This window comes from Natator depressus, chromosome 13 (genome assembly GCF_965152275.1).
Source record: "Natator depressus isolate rNatDep1 chromosome 13, rNatDep2.hap1, whole genome shotgun sequence".
NCBI lineage: Eukaryota > Metazoa > Chordata > Testudines > Cheloniidae > Natator > Natator depressus.
Window position 1 is genome coordinate 30614219 of NC_134246.1, and position 25373 is coordinate 30639591.

The 25373-nt window shown below is 42.5% G+C and overlaps 1 protein-coding gene across 7 annotated transcripts in view; it reads right to left on the reverse strand.

Moving 5' to 3' along the window:
• Nucleotides 1–373: 373 nt before the first annotated feature.
• Nucleotides 374–25373, reverse strand: part of PHF20 (PHD finger protein 20) — a 176293-nt gene continuing 151293 nt past the window's right edge. For all 7 annotated transcript variants that reach the window (XM_074970384.1, XM_074970389.1, XM_074970388.1 and 4 more), the window contains 5 exons: nt 24496–24595; nt 21136–21331; nt 10962–11361; nt 4465–4648; nt 374–714 (listed from right to left, as the gene is read on the reverse strand). In XM_074970384.1, coding sequence (XP_074826485.1) covers nt 572–714; nt 4465–4648; nt 10962–11361; nt 21136–21331; nt 24496–24595 — 1023 coding nt within the window. In that variant the 3' untranslated portion in view covers nt 374–571. The remainder of the gene's footprint in view (nt 715–4464; nt 4649–10961; nt 11362–21135; nt 21332–24495; nt 24596–25373) is intronic.

A 25373-nucleotide genomic window follows, 5' to 3' on the forward strand; every position in this document is an offset into this window, starting at 1 on the left:
TTGGAAACCTCCATGTGAGAGTTTACAATTAAAGATGGACATTCATATTTGCTATGCTTGAAAATTGTTATAACATTGCCTATTGATTAAATACCGTGCTGTGCATAAACCAGTAGGAATAAAGCATGACCCGACCTGGTATACAAGTCACTTAAATAAACTCTGTAGAACATAATTTACAACCTTCGTCAACTAAACATTTTTGGCTCTTAGAACTCTTATCTTCAGTGGCACAATTTTAAGTCAGTTTAATTATGCAAAAAGTTTATTTCATTCAACAACTTGTTGTAAGGAATGAAAATCTAAGAGTATAATTTGTCAGCCTGCTCCTACTCTTGAATACAAGAGTAAAATCCCCTTCCATATTGTTAAATTGCCTAGTAAATCCCAAAAGATCAAAAGATAAGGATAACCTTGTTACTGCTTTCAGAACAGTCATACTTCTCCACAATCCCTGAAGTCAGTCTGCATCACATGCAATCAGCATGCTAATTTCATTTAAATATATAGAGCTGTTTGTATCAAACACTCCGCGTTCATATTCAACAGCAATTTCAAGAGCTCTCAAGTCTCATGTTGAGCAGCAAAGAGCAATTTGTTGCACCTTGCCTAGGTCCGTAATAAGCTGTTTTATACAATGTTTGAGTTGTGGAAGTCTAGCTAGTGGTTCTGGTGGTTCCAGCTCTCCTGTGTAATCCAACCAACTCTCTAAAACTGCAAAAGAAATAGAAAAAGTTAATACTATTCACTATTCTTATTAGCTGGCAAATATATACATATATATTTCCAAAGCAATAAAACTAAGAAGAGTTCTTGAAATAAATATATTTTGAAAGACAAACTACACTACTTTTAACATATACAATATTTTAGAAATCAGAGAAAACAAAAAACTTCCCAAATAGCGTTTGGTAATTTACAGAGCTACCATGTGCTTACATCAATGTGTTCATATCTGCAAGGCAAAACACATCTCTGCAAGGCAAGTTAAAGAAGTATGGATTGGATAAATGGACTATAAAGTGGACAGAAAGTTGGCTAGATCATTGGGCTCAATGGATAGTAATCAATGGCTCAATGTCCAGTTGGCAGCCGGTATCAAGTGGAGTGCCCCAGGAAGCGGTCCTGGGGCTGGTTTTCTTCAACAGCTTCATTAATGATCTGAATTGTACGCTCAGCAACTTCGCAGATGACACTAAGCTGGGGGGAGAGGTAGATATGCTGGAGGGTAGGGATGGGGTCCAGAGTGACCTAGACAAATTGTAGGATTGGGCCAAAAGAAATCTGATGAGGTTCAACAAGGACAAGTGCAGAGTCCTGCATTTAGGATGGAAGAATCCCATGCACTGCTACAGGCTGGGGACTGACTGGCTAAGCGGAAGTTCAACAGAAAAGGGTCTGGGGATTAGAGGACGAGAAGCTGGATATGAGTCAACAGTGTGCCCTTGTTGCCAAGAAGGCTAACAGCATATTGGGCTGAATTAGTAGGAGCATTGCCAGCAGATCGCGGGAAGTGATTATTCCCCTGTATTTCATAGAACAACAGAGTTGGAAGGGACCTCTGGAGGCCATCTAGTCCAACCCCCTGCCCAGAGCAGGACCAATCCCAACTAAATCATCCCAGCCAGGGCTTTGTCAAGCCTGACCTTAAAAATTTCTAAAGGAAGGGGATTGCACCACCTCCCTAGGTAACGCATTCCAGTGTTTCACCACCCTCCTAGTGAAAAAGTTTTTCCTAATATCCAACCTAAACCTCCCCCACTGCAACTTGAGACCATTACTCCTTGTCCTGTCAGCTGCTATCACTGAGAATAGTCTAGATCCATCCTCTTTGGATCCACCTTTCAGGTAGTTAAAAGCAGCTATCAAATCCCCCCTCATTCTTCTCTTCCATAGACTAAACAATCCCAGTTCCCTCAGCCTCTCCTCATAAGTCATGTGTTCCAGACCCCTAATCATTTTTGTTGCCCTTCGCTGGATTCTCTCCAATTTCTCCACATCCTTCTTGTAGTGTGGGGCCCAAAATTGGACACAGTACTCCAGATGAGGCCTCACCAATGTCGAATAGAGGGGAACGATCACGTCCCTCGATCTGCTGGCAATGCCCCTACTTATACACCCCAAAATGCCACTGGCCTTCTTGGCAACAAGGGCACTCTGTTGACTCATATCCAGCTTCTCGTCCACTGTCACCCCTAGGTCCTTCTCTGCAGAACTGCTGCCTAGCCATTCGGTCCCTAGTCTGTAGCGGTGCATTGGATTCTTCCGTCCTAAGTGCAGGACTCTGCACTTGTCCTTGTTGAACCTCATCAGATTTCTTTTGGCCCAATCCTCCAATTTGTCTAGGTCCCTCTGTATCCTATCCCTACCCTCCAGCGTATCTACCACTCCTCCCAGTTTAGTGTCGTCCGCAAACTTGCTGAGGGTGCAATCCACACCATCCTCCAGATCATTAATGAAGATATTGAACAAAACTGGCCCCAGGACCGACCCTTGAGGCACTCCGCTAGATACCAGCTGCCAACTAGACATGGAGCCATTTATCACTACCCGTTGAGCCCGACAATCTAGCCAACTTTCTACCCACCTTGTAGTGCATCCATCCAGCCCATACTACTTTAACTTGCTGACAAGAATACTGTGGGAGACAGTGTCAAAAGCTTTGCTAAAGTTGAGGAATAACACGTCCACTGCTTTCCCTTCATCCACAGAAGCAGTTATCTCATCATAGAAGGCAATTAGATTAGTCAGGCATGACTTGCCCTTGGTGAATCCATGCTGACTGTTCCTGATCACTTTCCTCTCATTTAAGCGCTTCAGAATTGATTCCTTGAGGACATGCTCCATGATTTTTCTGGGGACTGAGGTGAGGCTGACTGGCCTGTAGTTCCCAGGATCCTCCTCCTTCCCTTTTTTAAAGATGGGCACTACATTAGCCTTTTTCCAGTCATCTGGGACCTCCCCCGATCGCCATGAGTTTTCAAAGATAATGGCCAATGGCTCTGCAATCACATCCGCCAATTCCTTTAGCACTCTCGGATGCAACGCATCCAGCTCCATGGACTTGTGCACGTCCAGTTTTTCTAAATAGTCCCGAACCACTTCTTCCTTCACTGGTGAGGCCACATCTGGAGTACTGCGTCCAGTTTTGGGCCCCCAGCTACAGAAAGGATGTGGACAAATTGGAGAGAGTCCAGCAGAGGGCAACAAAAAGGCTGTTCTCAGTGGTGGCAGATGACAGAACAAGGAGCAATGGTCTCAAGCTGCAGTGGGTGAAACACTGGAATGGGTTACCTAGGAAGGTGGTGGAATCTCCATCCTTAGAGGTTTTTAAGGGCTGGCTTGACAAAGTCATAGCTGAGATGATTTAGTTGGGGTTGGTCCTGCTTTGAGCAGGGGGTTGGACTAGATGACCTCCTGAGGTCTCTTCCACCCCTAATCTTCTATGATTCTAAACCACAGATGGCTGGGTGTGGGGAGGCAATCCAGGACTAGTGGTAAAAGTGACACCTTACCCCTCTACTGAGCTAGAAATGAGGGCTTTTTGTAACTTGATAGGGAAGATTCCCAGCTTTCTGGTGGGACATGGTGCACTTGCTTTTAATCCTTGTAGAACCCAAGATATCAGACTTCAAGATCACAATATTTTTATGTATAAAAGCCATTTTGCATTAAAACTCAGACTGATTAAATGTTTAAAAGACGTATGTCTGTATAGGATTATACAATTTTATACACATGTGCAAGCCTTAATGGATCCACAACCAGCTCCTCGCCCTATTAAACATTTCTATTGTAATGAATATTTTCCCCAAAACTAAAGTGAGAATAAAAAAGATGAAAATACAAACTAAAGAAATAGAAAGGGAGGGAAAGGAAAGGAAAGGAAGGGGACCACTCAGGAAAAAGATCTTGGAATCAGTGTGGAAAGTTCTCTGACAACATCCACTCGATGTGCAGTGGCAGTCAAAAAAGCAAACAGAATGTTAGCAACCATTAGGAAAAGGATAGATAAGGAGACAGAAATCATCATAATGCCACTATGTAAATCCAAACCTTCAATACTGAGTGCAGATCTGGTCACCCTTTCTCAAAAAAGATATATTAGAATTGGAAAAGGTCCAGAGAAAGGCAACAAAAATGATTAGGGGTAAGGAACAGTTTCTGTTTAAGGAGAGATTAAAAAGACTATTGAACTATATCAAAAGACTAACTATAACTCTCTCTCTCTCTCTCTCTATATATTATATAGTGACTATATCAAAACCAAATTTACTCCTAAAAACACAACTTTCAATTATTACAGCTGGCTAGTTTGATAAAAATGATGCTGGTATCTTTGTAGATCTGCAGAAATAGGACACGGATCTCAAGACAATGCATTTTGGATAGAAACAACATAATCTGAATGGTACAAAAATATACATTCTGTTTAATCTGTGAAAGAAAATACATTTAATTTACCATCCAGTTCCTTCTCAATGAAATCCATCCTGTGTGTAACTTCATCTTGTAGAGATTCAACATGGGCTAGAAGGTTAAGTTGCCACTGCAGCTGTGAGTTCACAACTCCTTCCTTTTCTTTTTCCAGCAGTTTCATTTCAATGGTTTCCTCTGAAGGGATTTTCTTAGACACACATTCTCTTACCTGACAAAGGTACATAAATTAGTATTTATCATAGTGAAATGGAAATATGTCAGCCAGCCAATCAGGCTGCATGGATCTTTAGATAATGACAGGTTCAGAGTAGCAGCCGTGTTAGTCTGTATCTGCAAAAAGAAAGGGAGGACTTGTGGCACCTTAGAAACTAACACATTTATTTGAGCATAAGCATCCGATGAAGTGAGCTGTAGCTCACGAAAGCTTATGCTCAAATAAATGTGTTAGTCTCTAAGGTGCCACAAGTCCTCCTTTTCTTTTTGCGGATCTTTAGAGTTCCTGAATCTAATGGTAGAGTTTCCCCCCAGTTATCCAGTTCCCTACATTCATTTTTTTTTTTTTTTGCTGTGCTTATGATTTGCAGAATTATTTCTCAATAACTAGTCTGAGAATCCTTATTGTCTGACAGCCATTGTTAGCCCATCAAAATGCAGAGATAGTTCACTAATAAGAAACATGAATATTAAAAAGTCTCTATACTCCAGTTGTCTACTAATAAGAATTAAAAAAAACTCTTTACCAGCAACGAAGATGCTGCCTCAGCTTCACACTCTTGGATGAGGCACAAAAATACCAACATTTAAAACGAAAACCAAAATACTCAAAAGCAAAAGAATGCGAGTCTGACACTGAAGAAACAGAGATTGTTTAAACAGAAGATTTGTTTCTTGATTTCCTGTCTGGGACTGCCCTCTTCCCCAGTCAAAAATATTTGGGCTGCACTACCGTTCTGGCTAGTAAGGGAGGCAGTTTAGACTAATTCACAAAGTTCCAGGGTTAGCAACACCCCTTCCTTTTCCTCTCGCCCCCAGACTACCATTTTCAAAAACTTATGGAAACACTAAATCTTTATTAGCAGATTAAATGTAATTGAATAGAAACACCTAATTAGCTTGTGTTTAATGTGCATATGGTCCTCGGAGAAAGCCAATTGTTAAGATACCGAAAGCACTTATCTGACATAAAGCAGCTCAGTCCCAGCAAGGAAATCATCTGGCAAGAAGCTTTCCATTCTGGATCCTGACCACTTTCCCAGTCCGAGATGTCTGGGCTATAGCAAGCAGTAAAAAGTGGTTACTCACCTTGTGCTGTAACTGCAGTTCTTCGAGATGTGTCCCCCTCTGGGTGCTCTGCTTCAGGTGCACATGAACCTCTTGAGCCCTTGATTGGAGATTTTCCATTAGCAGTGTCCATTCAACTGTGATTCATCCTCTACCTCCTTGTGCCACACACCGAGGCTATCCAGAGATGCGCGGTCAATGGTCCTCAGTTTCTTATCCATCCAAATGTTCCATATAGACTAATCTGAAGCAGGAGGGAAGGAGGGCGGGTAGTTGAACATCCATAGGGGGACACGTCGAAGAACTGCAACGACTGCACAAGGTGAGTAACCTCTTCTTCTCTGAGTAGCGTCCCTAAGAGTGCTCCACTTCAGGTGACTCCCAAGCAGTATCCCCACAGGGAGGTGTGAGGTTTGGGATTGAGTCCAGAACTGAAGGAAGTATATTGCATTTACAAACCGCCACATTGGATCTGAAGGCGTGGATCAAGGCATAATGATTAGAAACCGTATGTAGTGAAGCCCATGTAGCGGTCGTGCATATTTCAGATACTTGCACATTCTTGGATACTGCTGTGGCTGTTGCTTATGTTCTGGTAGAGTGTGCTATCACCCTTTGGAGGGGGGATGAATGCTAGTTGCCTCATAAGTGATAATACACCCAGAGATCCACATTGACAGCCTCTTAACAGAGATTGAGGACCCATGGGATCTATCTGTGATGGAGATGAACAGCCTAGGTAACTATTGTAATTGTTTGATTCTATATAAGTAGAAAGCCAATGCTCTTCGAATAACCAAGGTATGACAGTATGTCTCCTGCAGAGACTTGCGAGGTATGGGAAAAAACTGGCGGATGAATGGACTGGTTAAGATGAAACACTGATAGTATCTTAGGTAAGAATTTAAGGTTTGGGCACAGAGCCTTTGTCCTTTCAGAATACTGGAGGGAGGGGGAGATCCGCCATCAAAGCTTCAATCTCTCCAATCCTACATGCTGATGAGATAGCCACTAAAAAGGCAATCTTCATAGATAAGGAGAGCAGAGAACTGGTTGCCATTGTATCAAATCAGACTCTCATGAAGTAATTAAATTACCATGTTAAGGCCCCAGTTGGAGTGGGGTAGAGATTCCCTAAACCCATTATAAACCTAGACCAGTGGTGCACAAATTGGGATGCACACCAGAGGTTCTCTGGGGGGCACAAAGAAACTGGGATCCTGTGGGTCCCACAGGATCTGTCACCATAATAGCGGGAGCAGGATAAAAATAGAGTGGGTACTGCGGGGCAGGACGGAACTGGGATAAAAAAAATAGTTCTCCCACACAGCAAACACGAATACCCCAGCCAGCAGCTGCTGCTCTCCAGCTGCCCAGCTCTGAAGTCAGCACCACCGCCAACAGCAGTGCAGAAGTGAGGGCACTGCCACCCTTACTTCTGCACTGTTGTTGGTGCTGGCTTTAGAGCTGGGCGGCTAGAAATCAGCAGGTGCTGGCCAGAGCATTCACGTTGCTTGTGCTGCAGGAAAACTATTTTTTAAATCCCGCTCCCATCCCACCCCACAATACCTACTCCTGCATTATCTGTTGAATTTTTATCCCGCTCCAGCTATTAAGGCAGCAGGATCTCAGGGTAGAGCCCTTGGAAAAAAACTGAAACAGTTTGAGATTACAAGTAATGGAGGGTGAGGCACGACAAATTCTGTGAATGATAAATGTGGTGGGGGTGGGGAGATATGACTGAAAAAGTTTGTGAACTACTAACCTAGACAACACAGGGTCAGAAAATATGGAGAATCCTGCTACTGGAGGATGAAAGGCTGATACTGCAGACAAATGGACCTTAACTGAACTGATAACCCCGATTTCTTTAGATCTAACAGTTATCCAAGGTGACAGAGCGGCACAGATTCAGACACAAAAATGTGGTGACAACAGCAAAGGAAGAATCTCTTGCACTTCTGCAGGTAAGTAATATGGGTTGACTCCTGATGTTCAGTAACACCTGTTGCACTTCTGCAGAGCAGGAAGATTCTAACCCCACAAACCATCAAGGAACCACACCCGGAGGTGGAGAACCCTAGACTAGGATGAAGCACATGACCCACAGCCTGGGAGAGGAAATGAGGAATGGTCAGAAATATGAACAACAGTTGGATGCATAGGTGAAGCAGGTCAGGGTACCAAGCTTGTCTCAGCCAGATCAATACTGTAAGGATAACTCTGTCTTTGTTCTGTCTGATCCTGTTCATCACCCTTAAAAGCAGTGGTGTTTTAGAAAATGCAAAAAGCAGATCCCGCTGCCAAGATAGAAGAAAGGCATCTCCCAAAGAGTGGCGGCCCAGACCTCTTCTTGAGCAGAATGGAGAACACTTCTTGTTCCTGAAGGTGGTGAAGAGATCCACTTCTGGTAGTCTCCACCTTTGGAATAAAGTGTGGAGTATATGAGAGTCTAGCTCTCATTTGTAGTGCCGGGATAACAGTCTGCTGAGAATATCAGCTATAGTTCTGAATATATGGGAGATAACTGAAATTTGGAGCTGATGGATTATACACCAGTTGCATAGTTTCATAGCTTTGGCGCACAGAGAGGGGGATCTTGTCCCTCACAGCTTGTTGATACAGAACATGAAGGGCATAGGTTGTCCGTCATGACTCTGATTTGCCCCAATGAGTGGCAGGAAATGAAAGCAGGCATTTCTGACCACCTTGAGTTCCAGCAGATTGGTGTGGAGACAGGTTTCCTGATTTGTCCATCTGCCTCGAGTTGTGAGGGCATTGAGGTGAGCTCTCCATCCCAACAATGATGCAGCTGTTGCCATAGTTACTAATGGAGCTGGCAGACAGAAAGGAACGCCTGCACAGACGCTGAGGGTCAAGGCTTCCGAGATTGTAGATCTCACAACAGGAATCGGGGCCCTTTAAGAGCTGTCTCCTTAAGATGAAAGTCCACACTGCTCTTTTTGGAAACCTGCCCTGCAGCCTCCAAAAGCCCTAAGGTTGAGGAGCAGTCAACAGTCTCAGTTTAATCTCTCGGTTATTCCTTGCCCTGGATTTGAGGGTCAGGCAGAAGCTGCACTTCTGGGAGAAATGGGACTCCCTCAAGCAACCAAGACACAAGAGTGGCTGTTACTAACAAGTATAGCCTCTCTGCAGGAGAGGCAGTGTTTATAACCTGGTGATCCAGGCATGCCCTGCCAGGAGAATAAAAGACTCCCGAGGGGGGAGAGAGGAACAAGACAATCCAATCACCACTTATCTCTAACTATATAGCTATCACTAACAACTAACTATACTAACTAATCCTAAACAAACTACTACAGGAAACTGTAAACACAAGACAGCTGAGGCCCGACATGCTAAGGCTCTGCCTCAGGCCAAGGCAGTTGAGAAGGAACTGATGGTAGTTTGCCCGCACATCCCTATATAGCCTTGGTACATGGCATAAGGAGGTACTAGATGCATGTGGGGGCTGAACGGTCATTGCTACTGGAAAATCTCCGATCAAGAGCTCAAGAGGCACGTTTGCACCTGAAGTGGAGCACCCATAGGGGCACTACTCAAGAAGGAGGTATTAGAAGGAAGAGAGTGCTAAATAGAAGAATACACTCCTTTTCCTCAAATCAGAAATATTTACTTATTTTGGGGACACATCTTGGGAGCACCTTCCTGCTAAATGATGCTTCTCCACAGAATGAAGTTCAAGACTAGCATTTTACAAACATGTTGCTGGATGACTAGGTGGCAGTTTTATAGGTTTCCTTCTGGTAACTAACACACTTTTTGCCTCAGATGCTTTCATGATGCCGTCCAGAAAGGCTAGGTATAACGCACTTAAAGCGAACACATGAGCAGGTGAACAGGCAATGCTAACAGGAAAGTTTCTGGGATGTATCTGTAGGTCCTGACGACTTGGTGAGTTGCGTATTTGGTTTGATGGTCTCTGTGAGGATCATATAGTTGAACTTTTGGGCCTCCGAAAAGGCCCAGTGAGCAGTTGGTTTCCTTGTCTCTCTAATGACCATGTGACTGGGGCTATGTGACCTTTGATCAGGCCAGGTGTTTGAAGTCTGAGTGGTTAATCCCTCCCTAATAGCAAGGGCGTAGTACTGAACAACAAAAATAATGGAATTTGAAAAAAACAAAAACCACTTGAGCAGGCTAACAGAGTTTCTGACAGAGTTTGCAGCAGAGAGAGAAGGAATATTTTTTCCCCGGTACATTACCAATACTGACCACCAGCAAAGGACTAGTTATTGGGACAGAGACTTCTTATGCAGGAAGTACAAGTTGATGGCTGTATAAAAGGAAAAGTTTTATGATCTTCAAAGGCAACTACTGACCCTGAGTGGCATCAGAGAGGCAGAAGAGTTCTTGCATAAACAGATTAAGGTAGCACAGCCAAATGTTCAACTGGAGAATGATATGGTCTCCCACCGTATTCTTGCCAGCAAGTTAAAGTAGTATGGATTGGATGAATGGACTATAAGGTGGATAGAAAGCTGGCTAGATCATCGGGCTCAAAGGGTAGTAATCAATGGCTCAATGTCCAGTTGGCAGCCGGTATCAAGCGGAGTGCCCCAGGGAGCGGTCCTGGGGCCGGTTTTCTTCAACATCTTCATTAATGATCTGGATGATGGGATGGATTGTACCCTCAGCAAGTTCGTGGATGACATGGAGGGTAGGGATAGGGTCGAGAGTGACCTGGACAAATTGTAGGATTGGGCCAAAAGAAATCTGATGAGGTTCAACAAGCAAAAGTGCAGAGTCCGGCACGTAGGATGGAAGAATCCCATGCACTGCTACAGGCTGGAGACTGACAGGCTAAGTGGCAGTTCTGCAGAAAAGGATCGGTGGATTACAGTGGACGAGAAGCTGGATATGAGTCAACAGCGTGCCCTTGTTGCCAAGAAGGCTAACGGCATATTGAGCTGCATTAGTAGGAGCGTCGCCAGCAGATCGAGAGAAGTGATTATTCCCCTGAAGCCACATGTGGTAAGAAGGGTGGGTGGAACAACACTTTGCAACATGCCCTCAGATTGGGGGGAGAGCACATGCAACCCCAATGGACACTGCTGACCAGAAAATTCTGGACCCTGGAGCATGAAGTAAACATGCATCAGCAGTGGGGATCAACACAGATAATACTCAAAGCAGTCAAGGATTTTTAGAAAGCTTACTGGATTAGCCTAGTAAAAACAAATGCCCTAGAGAAACAGGGCTATACCAATATAACATACCTTAGAGTAATTGTGCTTGGACTCATTCTCCAACTTGTATAATTCTCTGTCCAGATTCCATCCAAATCTCTCTGACAGGGCATCATCTCCATTCTCCCTTATTCTGTTCACTCCATCGTCCATGGCTGAACCTCTGGTTTCCACAACTAGTCTCTGCTCTATAGCAGGGTAGTAGGCCCGAGGTTTCTGGTAACAGTGTTCACTGGTAATATAGGATTCCTCCATAGAAGGAATGGTTGAAGGTTTCTCAGCTGTCCCATTGAAAGTTCTGTAACTTACGGTCTCTTCTTTGCAGCAGTTTTCTTCAATATGAATGATGTGTTTCGTATGAATTTTTTCATCCACTGTAAAATGCTTCCAAGGATGACACCAAAGTTTTAAGTCTGGATGCTCTTTATTTCTGTTTACAGATAAAACAAGTAAAAATCACTTTTTAAATTTAAACTTTTTAAAATGACAGAGTTTCTTTATTATCTTATTTTACAAAGAAGTGAAATGAGAACATTCTATTTAAACACATCAGAACTGATGAACTTCCTCACAAGTAAGCTTCCCTAAATATTCTGGGGTGAGATTTCACTTTCCAGTGATCTCTGTTCAGTATCTTTCAAAAGAAGCTTTTTTCATTAGAGTCACTATTTTTAATAATGCTTTCTGCTTAATGCCATGGCATTAGTTATCCTCTATCCCACAATGTTTAGGTATAGCAGGCATAGTGCAATTTGGAACTACTTCAAATTTGGCATGTTCATATCACCATTTTTTGCGATGCAAATACTTTTGTTAAATTTCAATTATAAAAATGTGTTAACTAAATTCAGAGAAAATATTTTCAGTTATTGGTACATCCCCTGAATCATCTATGAATTTTCTTTATGAAAGCAGAAATTTGTTTTCATGTTTTTATTTTGATTGTAAAAAAGAAATATTTAAAAACACTAGAACTGAGAAACTGTTTGCTCTAAAACAGGTGATTAGTTTATGTACATACAGAGCTGAAACAGTCCTCTATTCATACAAACATAAATACAAATTTCATTAGAGTAGTAGGAATGAACCTCCAGAAAGTATGGCCAATAACAGATTACAAGACCATAAATCAAAACAAAAAAATCCCAACACTCCCACCCCCAGCCTCTCACACATATAAAGACAGCAAACACACCCAGTATTTGGCTTTAACAATAATTCTCTCATGTATTAATAGTTGAAGAAAAACTTGTGAAAATGAATTCAAACAAGCTCTGAGATCAAGAAATTTTCCTAGCAGGAAATATATTTCTCTGATGAGTATGCCAGGAATTACTTGTGCATTGTGATTTGTTTGACAATTAAGTATTCTTTTCTCTATTATTCTAAAAAAATGTTCTGATTTTACCACGTAAAGCAATAATCCATTTCTTAATAAAAACTGGAAAAATAGTTGATATTTGCTCTTTGTTCTTATATACATGTCATTTATATGAAACTCTAATTTACTGTTAAGAAACAAGCTGTAATAAAGGAACAGGAAGCAAGGCGCTTCAAATGCAAGCTTCTTAAGTCAAATGAACTTTCACATCACAGCACTGGAAAGGTCCCTCTGGGTCATTTTAATTCATTCCTAGCAACCTGTACAGAATTGTCCTTCAAACTAAATCCATAAATCTAATAATACATGTCTGTACTGGTTCCTCAATGACCCTTCCTTTGAAAATTATTCCATTACTTAAGTAAACTGTTTGAGCAGTCTCACACCTAGCCAAGCCTATCTTTGTGTACACCAGAACCCCATACCTTTCCCACTAAACTATTTTCTAGAAATTTGTTAGTTTACTTCAATTTCCATCAGGTTGAACAGTACAGAATAACCCTGCAAGAATTTATTTCAGCAGCAGGGGGACTGGGTATATTTATAAATAGTGTAAGGAGGAACCAAGAATTTTAGATAAATATGAATACTAGGTTTCTGTAATTTTCATTGAGGTCCTTCACTTATCCATTAGGGGTCAACAGCAACAAAAAGGAAAGCAAAGTATTTAGCATCTTCGAAATGTCTGCACAAATTATTCCCACACATACTAGAACCAGGCCCAAACTAGAAGAAATGACAGCCTGGGCTAACTCCTGAAAGAATATTGGAGAAGATCCTGGAGAAGTATTCATCTAATTTGAAATCCAAAGTAATTGAAATTGAAATCCCCATGCCACTGAACAGTCTATCAAGACTTGTCTTCACAGAATAAAGAGCCAGAGACAAAAAAACATATTCAAACAGCTCTCTGAAGACATGATAAATGGATAATACTGGGCTAAAGATGTTTGCAACTGAGCTGTCTGCTATATTCATCTTATAGGCAACATATCACAATTGCACAACTGAAACACTCCAATCAAATCCATGCTAGAGTGGCTAAAGTTTCCTTTCTACATGTTGTAGGAGACTACTGTTGGTACCTGTGACAGATATTGCTAAAATATGCAGCATCTTCAGAGACTGATGTTTCAACTTTATAAATGGTTTCAGAGTAGCAGCCGTGTTAGTCTATATTCGCAAAAAGAAAAGGAGGACTTGTGGCACCTTAGAGACTAACCAATTTATTTGAGCATAAGCTTTCGTGAGCTACAGCTCACTTCATCGGATGCATTCAATGCTATCTGGACGTTAAGCCAAACCTTGAAAGCATGAGAACTTCAGAGAGACGGTCTGAGGTGTCCAGACAATATGGGCCCACAGACCTTTGTACCAATACATGTTATATGTATGTGTGCGCTCCTGGCTCACTGTGTGGATTGCTTGGGGGATCTGAGATCACTAAGCGGTGATTTATGCAGAATCCCAATGCTGATTATGGAGACACCCAGACTTTGAAGTACTGCCCCCTTGGCAAAGGGACAGTGACTGGTTTTAGCCGTTTCAGGAGTCCTGGGAACAAAGTCTTTTGGGATATAATGGCTGCATTTAAATTGATTCAGGGGCCTGATTTTGAGCCAACCGACAGCAAGTGGTGGTTAGCTGCTAAAGAGTCTGAAGGACTGGAACCTGCCAGGGTTTCCACAGACAAGATGGGGGACCTCTATAAGTTTAAGTATGTATTTAAATGTTATTGTTTTATGTTTTCTGTAGTGCTTTTGTCTTAAATAAAAGTAGTTTACCTGGTGAGGACTGCGTGGTCACTGATGAACCACTGTCATTGTCCCTGAAGAAGGTGAAACTGCAGGTGCTAAGTAAGCCATAAGTCAGACCTGCTGGGATAATCACAGTGAATTGCGGGAGACCTAAAAGCCTAAAACACTGCTCTGAGGGAGAGGGAGGCAGCTCCTGGCTCAGTGAGAATTGACAGTTGGAGGCCTGAGACCTAAAGAGAAACTCCTTGAACAGACCATGGAACGGCAGTTACTCCAAAACTGACAAGTGCTGCTTTAATAAAACAAATCTTCTTAAAAGGGCAAATCTGGTCAGTAAAGGGCTAGAATTCCCCAATAAAAATAAGGATTTCAACATGTGACAGTGTCCACCTCTCTAGAAGTGCCTTCAAGTACACGTTTATTCACCAATTTAGGAGGCTTGCATAGATAAGTCTTTTCCAATCCAGTTCTAGAAACACAACTACACCTTCTTAACCTGGTGTTGTAATTTAGCCTTTTTGGTTTGATATTGCATGTAGCAATACAGTCCCATTAGTGCAATTACTGTTATGGCTTGTATTTCTATCAGTATTACACTAAGGGTTTGTCAGGGTCACCAATGTGTTGGTTAGCTTCACAAGAGAAGCAACACAAGTCAGTCTAGGACAGATTGGCCTATTGCAGACAGGAGGAACATCTGAAAGTGAAGCACCCAAGGAACACTGATCCCAGGCGCTGTCCAAGGAACAAACTAACACTGACCCCAGGCACTGTTTACTAACAGCCTGTGAAAGCTGGCTCTCACTACACTGAATCTGTCAATGCCAATACTGATCTTTTCACCTTTTTCCTTCAGGAGTGCTGAAGAACACTCTCCAAATGTTTTCCAAAAGGATATGAAGAGGTTTTTCTCAACTGTACATCAGTATGAGACGCTTACTCATCTTGTGCAGTTACCGAGATTCTTCAAGATGCTCAGGTGATTGTGTGCCCCTGCACTTCAAGTCGGAGAATTTTGACAGCAGTGCCTGGTTAGGCCACACATGCACTGTCTCCGTCTTGTGCCTATAGTGGCAGTTAACTAACGCTGTGCGACCAACCCCCCTCGGTTCCTTCTCTACCACAGAAGATCTTGCGAGAACTCAAGTGTTGGGGAGGAGGGTGGGTACTGGAGCACCCACAGCGGGACACATTTCAAAGAATCTCAGTTACTACACAAGGTGAGTAACCATCTCTTCTTCTTCTTCTTCAAGTGATGTACCTGTGGGTGCTCCACTTCAGGTGACTGTAGAGCAGTGCCTGTCGGTGGATAGGAGGGGCTTCGAAGTTGGGTCTATGATTGATGATAGGACCATGAGTCCTAGTAAAGTGTCAGATGTTGAATCTCTCCTTATTGTGTAGTGCTGAATTAATGTATGGGCTGATGCCCAAGTGGCTGCTTTACATAGGTCTGTAATACGTACATTATTAAGCAAGGCTACTGCTGTAGAGAGCTACCTGCTGGAATGTGTTCTAGCCCCTGGTGGGGGTTGTACTTTGTGTTGGTGGAAGCAGAGATGGTGGAAGCACTCTGCAATTCATTTGGAGAGTCTCTGCTTACATAGATCCCCTCCTTTAGATCTCTCTGTAGTTGAGAGAAATAGTTTTGGTGCCTTCCTGAATGATTTAGTCCATTTGAGATAAAAGGCTAGTGCCCTTCTGACATCTAGAGCAGCGGTTCTCAAACTGTGGGTTGGGACCCCAAAGTGGGTCGCTAACCCATTTTAATGGGGTCGCCAGGGCTGGCGTTAGACTTGCTGGTGCCCAGGGCCAACGCCTGAGCCCCACTGCCCAGGCTTTGGACCCCCACCTGGGGTGGCAGGGTTTGAGTGGCCTCAGTCCTCTGTCCCCCTTTCTGGGGTCATGTAGTAATTATTGTTGTCAGAAGGGGGTCATGGTGCAATAAAGTTTGAGAACCCCTGAACCAGAGTATGGCGTGCCACATCTTGCCTGTTCTTATGAGGTTTAGGAAAGAATGCAGGAACCTTGGATGGGTTGGTTGAGGTCGAATGAGAAGGGTACTTTACATAGACATTTAGGATGTGGTCTTGAGTTACTTTGTTCTTGAAATAGATTGTGTATGTGGAGGGGGGTATACCAAGAGGGCCCCAAGTTCTCCTACGGGTCTTGCAGATGTGATGGCAACAAGAAAGTCTACTTTCATTGAAAGGTATGATAGTGTACATGTAGCCAAGGGCTCTAACGGATGTCCGGTAAGGGAATGAAGTACTAAATTAAGATCCCATGGAGGCATTGGGACTCTGAGTTCAGGATAGAGGTTCCGGACACCTTGTAGGAATTGTTTTGTAACTGGATGGGCGAAGACTGAGAACCCAACCATTTTATGGTGGAAGGTTGTGATAGCTGCAAGGTGTACTCTGAGTGAGCTCAATGAAAGACCTAATTTTTTTAATTGAAGTATACAGTAGAGGACTAGTGATGGAGTGGAAGTGGTGGCTCTGATGTGTTTGTTCTAGCAATGTGTGAACACTCTTCCATTTGTGGAGGTAGGCTGAACGTGTCATCAACCATCTGCTGTTTAGCAAGATATCCATCACCTCTTCTGAACGGGTCATCTCATTGCCTTGGTACTAGGGAGGAGCCATGCTCTCAGGTGGAGTATCTCCAGGTTTGGGTGCAAGATCTGGCCTGCATCTTGTGACAGGAAACATGGAAGAAGTGGGAGAACGTGCGGTGGACATGCCAACATCTGCTGCGGGTATGGAAACCAAGCTTGCCTGAGCCATGTGGGGGCTATCAAGATGACTCTGGATTGATCGGTCTTGATTTTTTGTATCATCCTGGACAACACCGGGGTAGGAGAGAAAGCGTAAAGAAGAGGCGCGTCCCATCTGAGGAGGAAGGCATTACCCCTGGATCCTGGCCCTACGCCTGCTCTGAAGCAAAATGTTAGACATTTGCTGTTCTGACTTTGGATGCACCAGTTCCCCAGTCTTAAGGCCTCAGTGTAGAAGGAGTGTGACCTTGCTCCTCCCTGGTTTTTTTATATAGAACATGCAAGCGACATCCATCAGGATTTGTATGATTTTGTTTTTGATCATGGGAAGAAAATGTGCACATGTTGCAAACTGCTCGCAGTTCCAGAATGTTTATGTGCAGTGTTGGTTCTGGAGGAGGCCACCTGCTCTGTACTGTTAAGTTGCTTAAATGGGAAGCCCAGCCCAGTAGGGAAGTGTCCATTGTGATCAGTGTTCCCTCTAATTTTTCCCAGGCATGTGTGAAATGAATTTTGTTATGTGCATCAATATGGACGTGATGAGAGACAAAATTCATGTGATGGGGGCTGGGGCCGAGGGGTTCAGAGTGTGGGAGAGGGCTCAAGGCTGGGGCAGAGAGTTAGGGTGCGGGGTGTGTGTGGACTCCAGCCGGGGGTGCCGGCTCTGGGGTGAGGCCAGGGATGAGGGGTTTGGGATGCAGGCTGCCCTGGGGCTAAGGCAGGGAGAGAGGACTCCCCCACAGCAGTACCTGGGCTAGTGGGGAGAGGTGCCTCTCCCCCGGCCGCAGCAGGTCCAGGGCTGGGGGCGAGGCATCTCTCCCCGCCGCAGCCCTGAGCGCCTGCGTGGCACTTAATAGGCTGCTGGGCGGCCACGCAGGTTAGAGGGAATTTATGTTGTGATTATCATTGTAGGGGGAATCTGTGAGCCTCAATGAATTCTAGTTCTTGCACAGGTGTCAACACTGACTTTTGAATGTTTATTTGGAGACCGAATTTTGTAAAGAGTGATACTGTCTTGTGTGGCTTCAACCGTTTCTTCCCAAGTTGGGGCCTTGATTAGACAATCATCTACATTTGGGTCTATCATGAGTCTCTGCTTGCGTAGGTGGACTACCGCCACTGCTAGACCTTTGGAAAAAACTCAGGGAGCCATGGAGAGGCCAAAGGGCAGAACTCTGTACTAACAGTGATCTTGTCCCAAAACAAACTGGAGAAACTGCCCGTGCGATGGATGTATGGCAACATGAAAGTATGCATCTTGCAGGTCGAGGGCCAAAGACCAGTCCTCTTGTTCCAGTGCTGGAATTACTGTTGCTAAAGTAACCATTCTGAACAGTTTTATTTTGACAAATTTATGTTTCTCAGGTCGAGAATGGGCCTCCAACCCCATGTCTTTCTCTGGGTTTAAAAAATAATGGGAACAAAATCCCTTCCCTTGGTTGTACCAGTACCAGCTCTACCACACCCAACTGCAGGAGTTGATCTAATTCCTGTCTTAGAAGGTATTCATGAGAGGGGTCCCTGAAGAGGGACAGGGAAGGACAGTGGAGGTGAACTGGATGGAACAACCGGTGGTGATAATTTCCAGTACTCATTTGTCCAAAGTAATAATTGTAAATAATTGCTGGGTAGAATGGTAATAAATGGTCTGTAAATGGATGTTTGGTAGAAAGTGGTTTCAGCAACTGGAATTGGGGGAGGTCTCTTGGGCCCTTGACCAAACCCTCAAATTTGATGTTTCAATTCAGGTTGTTGCGAGGTGGTAGACTGAAATGGAAGTGGCTTATGCCTTGTGGGTCTTTGCCTCTGCCGCTGGGTTATCGTACTGCCTCTGTGGCTGTGTGTAGGACACTGGCCTTGAGCATTGCGATAAGTAATATCTGCCTTGTTTTCGTTTTTGTGCAGGTGTGTAGATGCCTAAAGACCAAAGAGTTGCTCTAGAGTCTTTCAATGTATGGAGGGACTCAGTCTTAGTCGCAAATATTTATGGACCTTCAAAGGGAAGATCCTCTACAGTGGATTGCATCTCCCCCCTTGGGAATCCAGACAGATGGAGCCAAGAGTCCTGTAGCATGACTAGGCGGTTGCAATGGATCTTGCCACCGTGTCTGCTGATTCTAAGGAAGTCTGTACAGCTGTTCAAGCCAGGAGGTGATCTTCTGAGATGACTGACCTAAATTGCACCTTTTTGTCTTCCAGGATAAAATCAATACATTCTTACAGTTTGGAGTAATGTGTATGGTTGTATTTCACCATCAAGGCCTCACACTTGACTATGCTGAACTGTAATCTCGCTGACGAAAAGGCCTTATGACCAAAAAGATTCAGTCTTTTCCCCTCTATCATATGGGCTGGTCCTTGAATGGTGTTGCCTGTCCCACTTGTTGACTGCCTCTACCACCAAGAGTTTGGCTGAGGGTGTGAAAATAGAAATTCTAGGGCTTTTTTTTTTTTTTTTTTTTTTTTTTAAAGGAGACAGGTCCCTCCTGTGCAGAGTCAGTGAGGGAGGTCTGTCAGAAGCCAAGGTAGGTGACTGGGAGGACTTTGCGATTCCGGGAGGAGAGATTTCATCATAAAGATGAGTTTGAGTTTAAGGTCCCTCACTTTCCTCGTGAGGGTCCTAAGGTTGTAGCAGTGGAAGCACTTCTGGGGCAGTGGAAGCACATGCGTGTCCCCCAAGCAGCAGCAAAGAAAAGGGATAGGAATGAGTTCTAACTAACCAATCTACTACACTATGCAGCTAATCCTGAATCTAAATCTAAGGTAAGTCTTGTAGAGGCACTGCTGAAGCTCCAACTCGGACCAAGAGCGGTTCAGAAGGAACCGAGGGGTGGCTGGTCACACTGCGCTAGAACTGCTGCTATAGGCGTGAGATGGGGATAGCACATGTGCTACCCAGTAAGGCACTGCTGTCAAAATTCTCTGACTAGAGGTGCGGAGCACACAATCACCTGGAGTGGAGCACCCACAGAGACATCACTCAAAGAAGAACATCAAGTTACTCTTTCTTCAAATCTAGAAATCTCTTGAAGATTCTTTAATGATGCATTTTATGAGAAACAGAGTTAATTCAGTACAATACCTTACAGCCCGGTCAAGATAAGGTGGAAGCCAAAAGGAAAAAAATTCCATAAGCAAAACACTTGTGTATTGTTCCATACCTTAATGCCACAAAACAGATATTGTGTTCAATAGCTGAAGAATCCTAAAGATCTAAAACTCTCATGTCCCCTTGTTGTACAACACTGGGAAAAAAGGTCCTAAAGATCCTGAGATATTTAAGTTTCACCTCCTTCCTACTAAGTAGAAAAGTATTCCACAGAGGTGATTAAGGAATCCCATGATGAACGGATACATAGTATTTCCATGATGCATGACCCTGTATCTTTTTTTTGCAATCCACTATTCAAACACTTAAAGGTATTGCAATTATCACATTGCAGACACAACAGACTGAGGTGAAAGGAGAAGAAGTTCTAAAAGAGGCCCAAGACACCAAGAGCTTTGCTTTCCAAATGGCTGCTGCTATGTGACCGACTGATCAGTGAATGGAGAAACATTTAAGAAATCACATTCTGAAACTGATGGATTTGACGTTAGGATAATTCATTTTTTTCATCCCCAGAACATTAAGAAAACTGGAAAAATGTTGCTCAACTCATAAAAATGCAGAAAAAGTTGGTTATTGACTGTCCACATCTACTAATACATATATGCATGTATAATGGAACATTTTGTAATTTTTCTGGTTGCGTTGGTAACCACAAAATAAAGCTCAAATAGATTATAAAGTGGTGGGCAAGCCACTGAAAGGCTGCTGAGATATTAATGTTCTCATTCCACTATATATAATAGAGAAATAAGAGATGGGCAAAAAAATAATGTTCCCAGTAGCAAAATTATGGTTTAGTAGCATTGAGATGGAAAAGATAGATGTATACCTGTCATCCATATTCTGCTTTTTTCTGTATTCTGTTTAAATATTCTAGAAGAGTTTTCTTCTATACTTTGCTTGCTCTCTCCTTCTCCAGGCTTCCGTTTCAGTATATCTACACCCCACACCAATATTTTATTTTTTATATTTTATAAATTAGTTTCACTGCACCAAGGAGCAAGCAGCTTTTTTTTTTTTTTGGCAAATCACAACTCAACAAATCAAACTCCATTCCTATATACCCATGGAACAGTATATAAAATCAAAATAAATCTGCATCATCAGTTATTTTTCTACTCTTTGAAATCTGTTTCACATCTAGTACATGCCAATTAAGACTTCAAAACACTGCTTACTGTAGAATGCTCATCTTCAGCTGCAGTCCATGCAGTACTTCTATCACTTTCTGCACATCCCCGAGAAGCTGGTGAGTGGCTACAATCTTCTTGGCATTCTGGTGGGAATAATTTTCTTCCAGAAATGCTAAGCCATGCATGTGACCATTACTTAACCACTCCTTCTCATACCAGTATTTTAAGCTGGATCTCTGACCTAAAGCAACAGTAATGAGTGGAATAAAATAATCATTAAGATAACTTTGGTATGTGAACATTACTGGTAATAGTTGTCATTAGCTTGATATCGACTAATATAAATCTTGCACCAGCTTATTAATAGTAACTCTTCTTAACAATAGCACTAGTAAAAGTCTATTTGACATGGGACACTCCACTGCCCCAAAGACAGAAGGAACATATGAAGTGGGAAGTACATATGACACCTTGCTCCAGGCCAGGGAATTCTACCCAAGTGTAAAGCAGCAGTATTCAGTGAGGACTTCCATGCCAGACAGTTGCAACTGATAGACATCTTCATCTTTTTGATGTATTCTTATCAACAGAATACTGCACATTCCAGTTACTAAATCTTCAGGCATAAAGACATTATATAATTCAGTGCAAATGATTTTAAAGAGTCTGTGGACAGACAAACAAATACACGACAGGGCTGTGAACTTCCCATCACCAGTAGTTTCTTTGATGCCTAGTCGGTTACGTTTTATAAGTAGAATGCATGTACCAAGATGCAGTCACTGAAATTTACAATTTTGACCAAAACCTCATGCAAATATATGAATACCCCTTGCTGAGGAGGTTGGGGTATCACAGAAACAGCTGAAATGCATCTGAGTTATCACATTATAAAATAGATGGGATAAACACAATAGTAAAAACAAATTAAGAAGCCAAGCCAAGGGGCATCAACAAAAATCGTGGGATGGGCCTGGAAATGCATTCTGGCTGGGCGCTAACTGATTAAAACAGAGGGTCTCTCTGAAAAGTAGACTATTCAACAGAAGTGTGCTTGTTTTGGAAGAGTAGAAGTTATGCTTCTGCAGCTGCCCCAGGAAGAGCTTGTTCCACAGCCTGGGGAACATCAGAGCAAAGAACAAGTCACCTGCTCATATAAGGCCCAAAAGAGTTACAACACAGACCTATCTGAAAGAGGCTCCCAGAAGAATTTTAAAATATAGCTAGGTCAATATCCATTAGGGGGTTTTGACAGCTAACAGGGCCAACTTAAAATCAATGCACAACTTTACGGGCAGGAGGTACATAAGAATGCAGAGTGGATGCATGTTACGAACATCATTGCTCAGTGTGGTCATTGCCTGTGCTGCTGCATTCCGCACCAGCAGGGAGGATCCCCTGTTCAGAGCCCTACTAAGGGAACTGTAATCACGGAACCTCTCTCACAAAGCCTCGTGTTGCTGTTCAATGGTCATTACGGGATAAATAAAGGCAAAATATTTTCATTCCATGCACAGTATGAATTTCCATGGCTAGGGTGTGGTTGAAAATAATGTCAAGATTAATGTCAACTAAGCTCATTATTTCCAAGCATGCCATCTCAATGAGCAGGGATGGGAAAGGGGAGAGAGCACACTCATAACAATCACTAGGCTTGGCTGGCAACAATGTGAGGTCTTGTAGGTATGACTAGAACCACTGCAAAGGAGTTCCAGGCACACCAGCAACATCCCTTAGTAAATAAAGCAACAACATGCGGTCAGTGGTAGGAAAGCTGCCAAATACAACAACACACAGATCAATGTCAACTCATCCTAATCGAAAATCTACAGATCATTTAGGACCCTGACTGGCAGTCTCAACTCCCTAAGACAGACTGAATCTGGACTTAAACCTATCCAGGATGTCACTGATTTAGAGATGGACTTGGAGCCAAAAGGCCATTACCCTTCTGGTTTACTGTCTCCTAAAAAGAAAGGTCAGACAGGGAGAGTACTAGCAAGCACTCCTGTGACTTGAAGAGGGGTGAACTGCCATAACCAACTGGCATCCACCACTTATTAAGTGATGTATTGATAATATCCCTTCAACAACAGCAACACAATGGTAGCAAACAGCTTTCTAAGTAGCCAGAGTGGGCACAGATCAAAGTAGAAAACACACAAACCCTTGAAGATATTGGGTACAGTGGAGAAGACAGTTTGTCAGTTGCCCCAAGTTCTGACAATTAAGAGAACTGGAGAGACAAGCCCCAGATTTCTTAATCTTCTCCAAAAAAAATTCAGCAAACTTGTTAAGAGTGATTAATTGAAGGAATTACTAAATCACAGAGTGTAAGTCCAGAAGGGACCACTGTGATCATAACACAGGTCATAGGATTTCCCTGAATTAATTCCTGTATGAACTAGAATATGTATTTTATATTATTATTTCCAGAATGGATAAAAAAGATATGGGGTGATGTAATCTGAATAATTTAGATTGTGCATGACACAGAGGAATTAATTTTGATGGCTTCTTACGGTATCTAGGTTGACACAAAAAGTGGATCACAAGTGCATTTCAGAGATGAAGGGAGGGGAGGGGAGAAGAGAGAGAGTGATGACTGTTAGGAAACAGCCTCCTGCTGGCTAATTTCATGAGGTAGGTCTGGCACTACCTTAAAGGAGTCTACAGGACTGCTATTGATGAGCCTGCCACAGCCATCAAAACAGGCATATTTAAAATAAAAGTGGTGGTTTGTAACAACAGTCAGGCACAGGTTCCATCACATTGCTACATTCTGAGAGGCCTGTGTGGGAAAATACCACTGTCATAAATATTACATATCCAAAGTGATGCAATATTAAATTATTCCGTTTTTAGTCTATTTACCATCTTTAACATTACTTGGTTCAATATTACATCAATTAATTGCTTTGGCTAACTAAGTTCAAACTATAGCATTACCTAAAGCTTCCTAGCACTTAGTCAACAACAATTTACCATTAGTCTCGAACAAATTTAAAACTCTCAGGAGAGCTCAAAAATAAAACAGACTGAAAAATTAGACAACTTGATCTGTATTTTCCAGTCAGATAGTACACCCCAACTTAAATCTGTGTTACCAGCAAAATATACGTTCTATGCGGAGTATCTTTACAATTATACACATTTAATTCCAACTCCTGTTATGGTTTCACGTAACGCATCTGAACAATGTTGACTAAACAATAACAAATGAAAGCAAAATTAAATTCACTTTTTAAAAAAACCCAATAATCTAAAAAGGACAGACAAACTAACAGGGCAGAAATTAGTGGTATAAGAACAAAAACTATACATATATAGTATGTAATAGATATAAAAAGCTAATAAAATTACTACATGTATTAGAAGGGTCTGTAACCTTAGAAATCTTTGTACCTGGAGGATCTTGGCAAATATAGCAGGTATATTTCTCAGGTACATTATCTTCCAGTAAACCCATACAGACTCCATGCTGCCAGCACAGACACTCTTCACACTGTTTGAAGTCAAGAATTGCACATCAACAAATGAAACCTCAATATGAATACCTCAATTAGTAAGATTAATATGCGTGAGTATGTATGTATGTAGTGTCTGTGTAACGAAAAAGCCAATAAACTTAAGAGAAATATAGGCCTAGAAAACAACATCTGGATCCCACCTTATTTTAAGAACAGCAATTAAATTAAAAGATTGAAAATGTCATTGTAGTTCCACCTTCCCCACTCATTTTTCATAAAAATCACAACCATTTTTGAGTGAAATCAGAGATCATAAAAAGTAGCAAACTGATACCCCTTGAGACCAAAATCCTCTAGTAGATGAGCACATAGAGCAAGCGTCGTTGCAGCCGTATCTGTCCCAGGACGTTAAAGAGAAGATGGGCGAGATAATATCTTTCATTGGACCAGCTTATTTTGATGAAAGAGACAAGCTTTCCCAGACCTGAAGAGCTCTGTGTAGCTCGATAGCTTCTCCCTCTCACCAACAGAAGTTGATCCAATAAAAAATATTACCTCATCCACACAGAGCAAGGGTAGCCACAGTACAAGTTCAAGCTTCCCCTATCAATGTACCTAAAAAAACTCCAGAAGTGAGAGGATAGCTGAGTCACCTTTATTCAATCCTTATTCAGAGCATCACAATCCAGGTATATCATCGAACGTGAAGATACCTTGAAGGCAGACACACACAGTCCTGGTCTAAACTTGAAAGTTAACCAGTATTAAACTATGTCAGTATTAAAGAGGTACAACTTTCTAGTGTAGATAAGG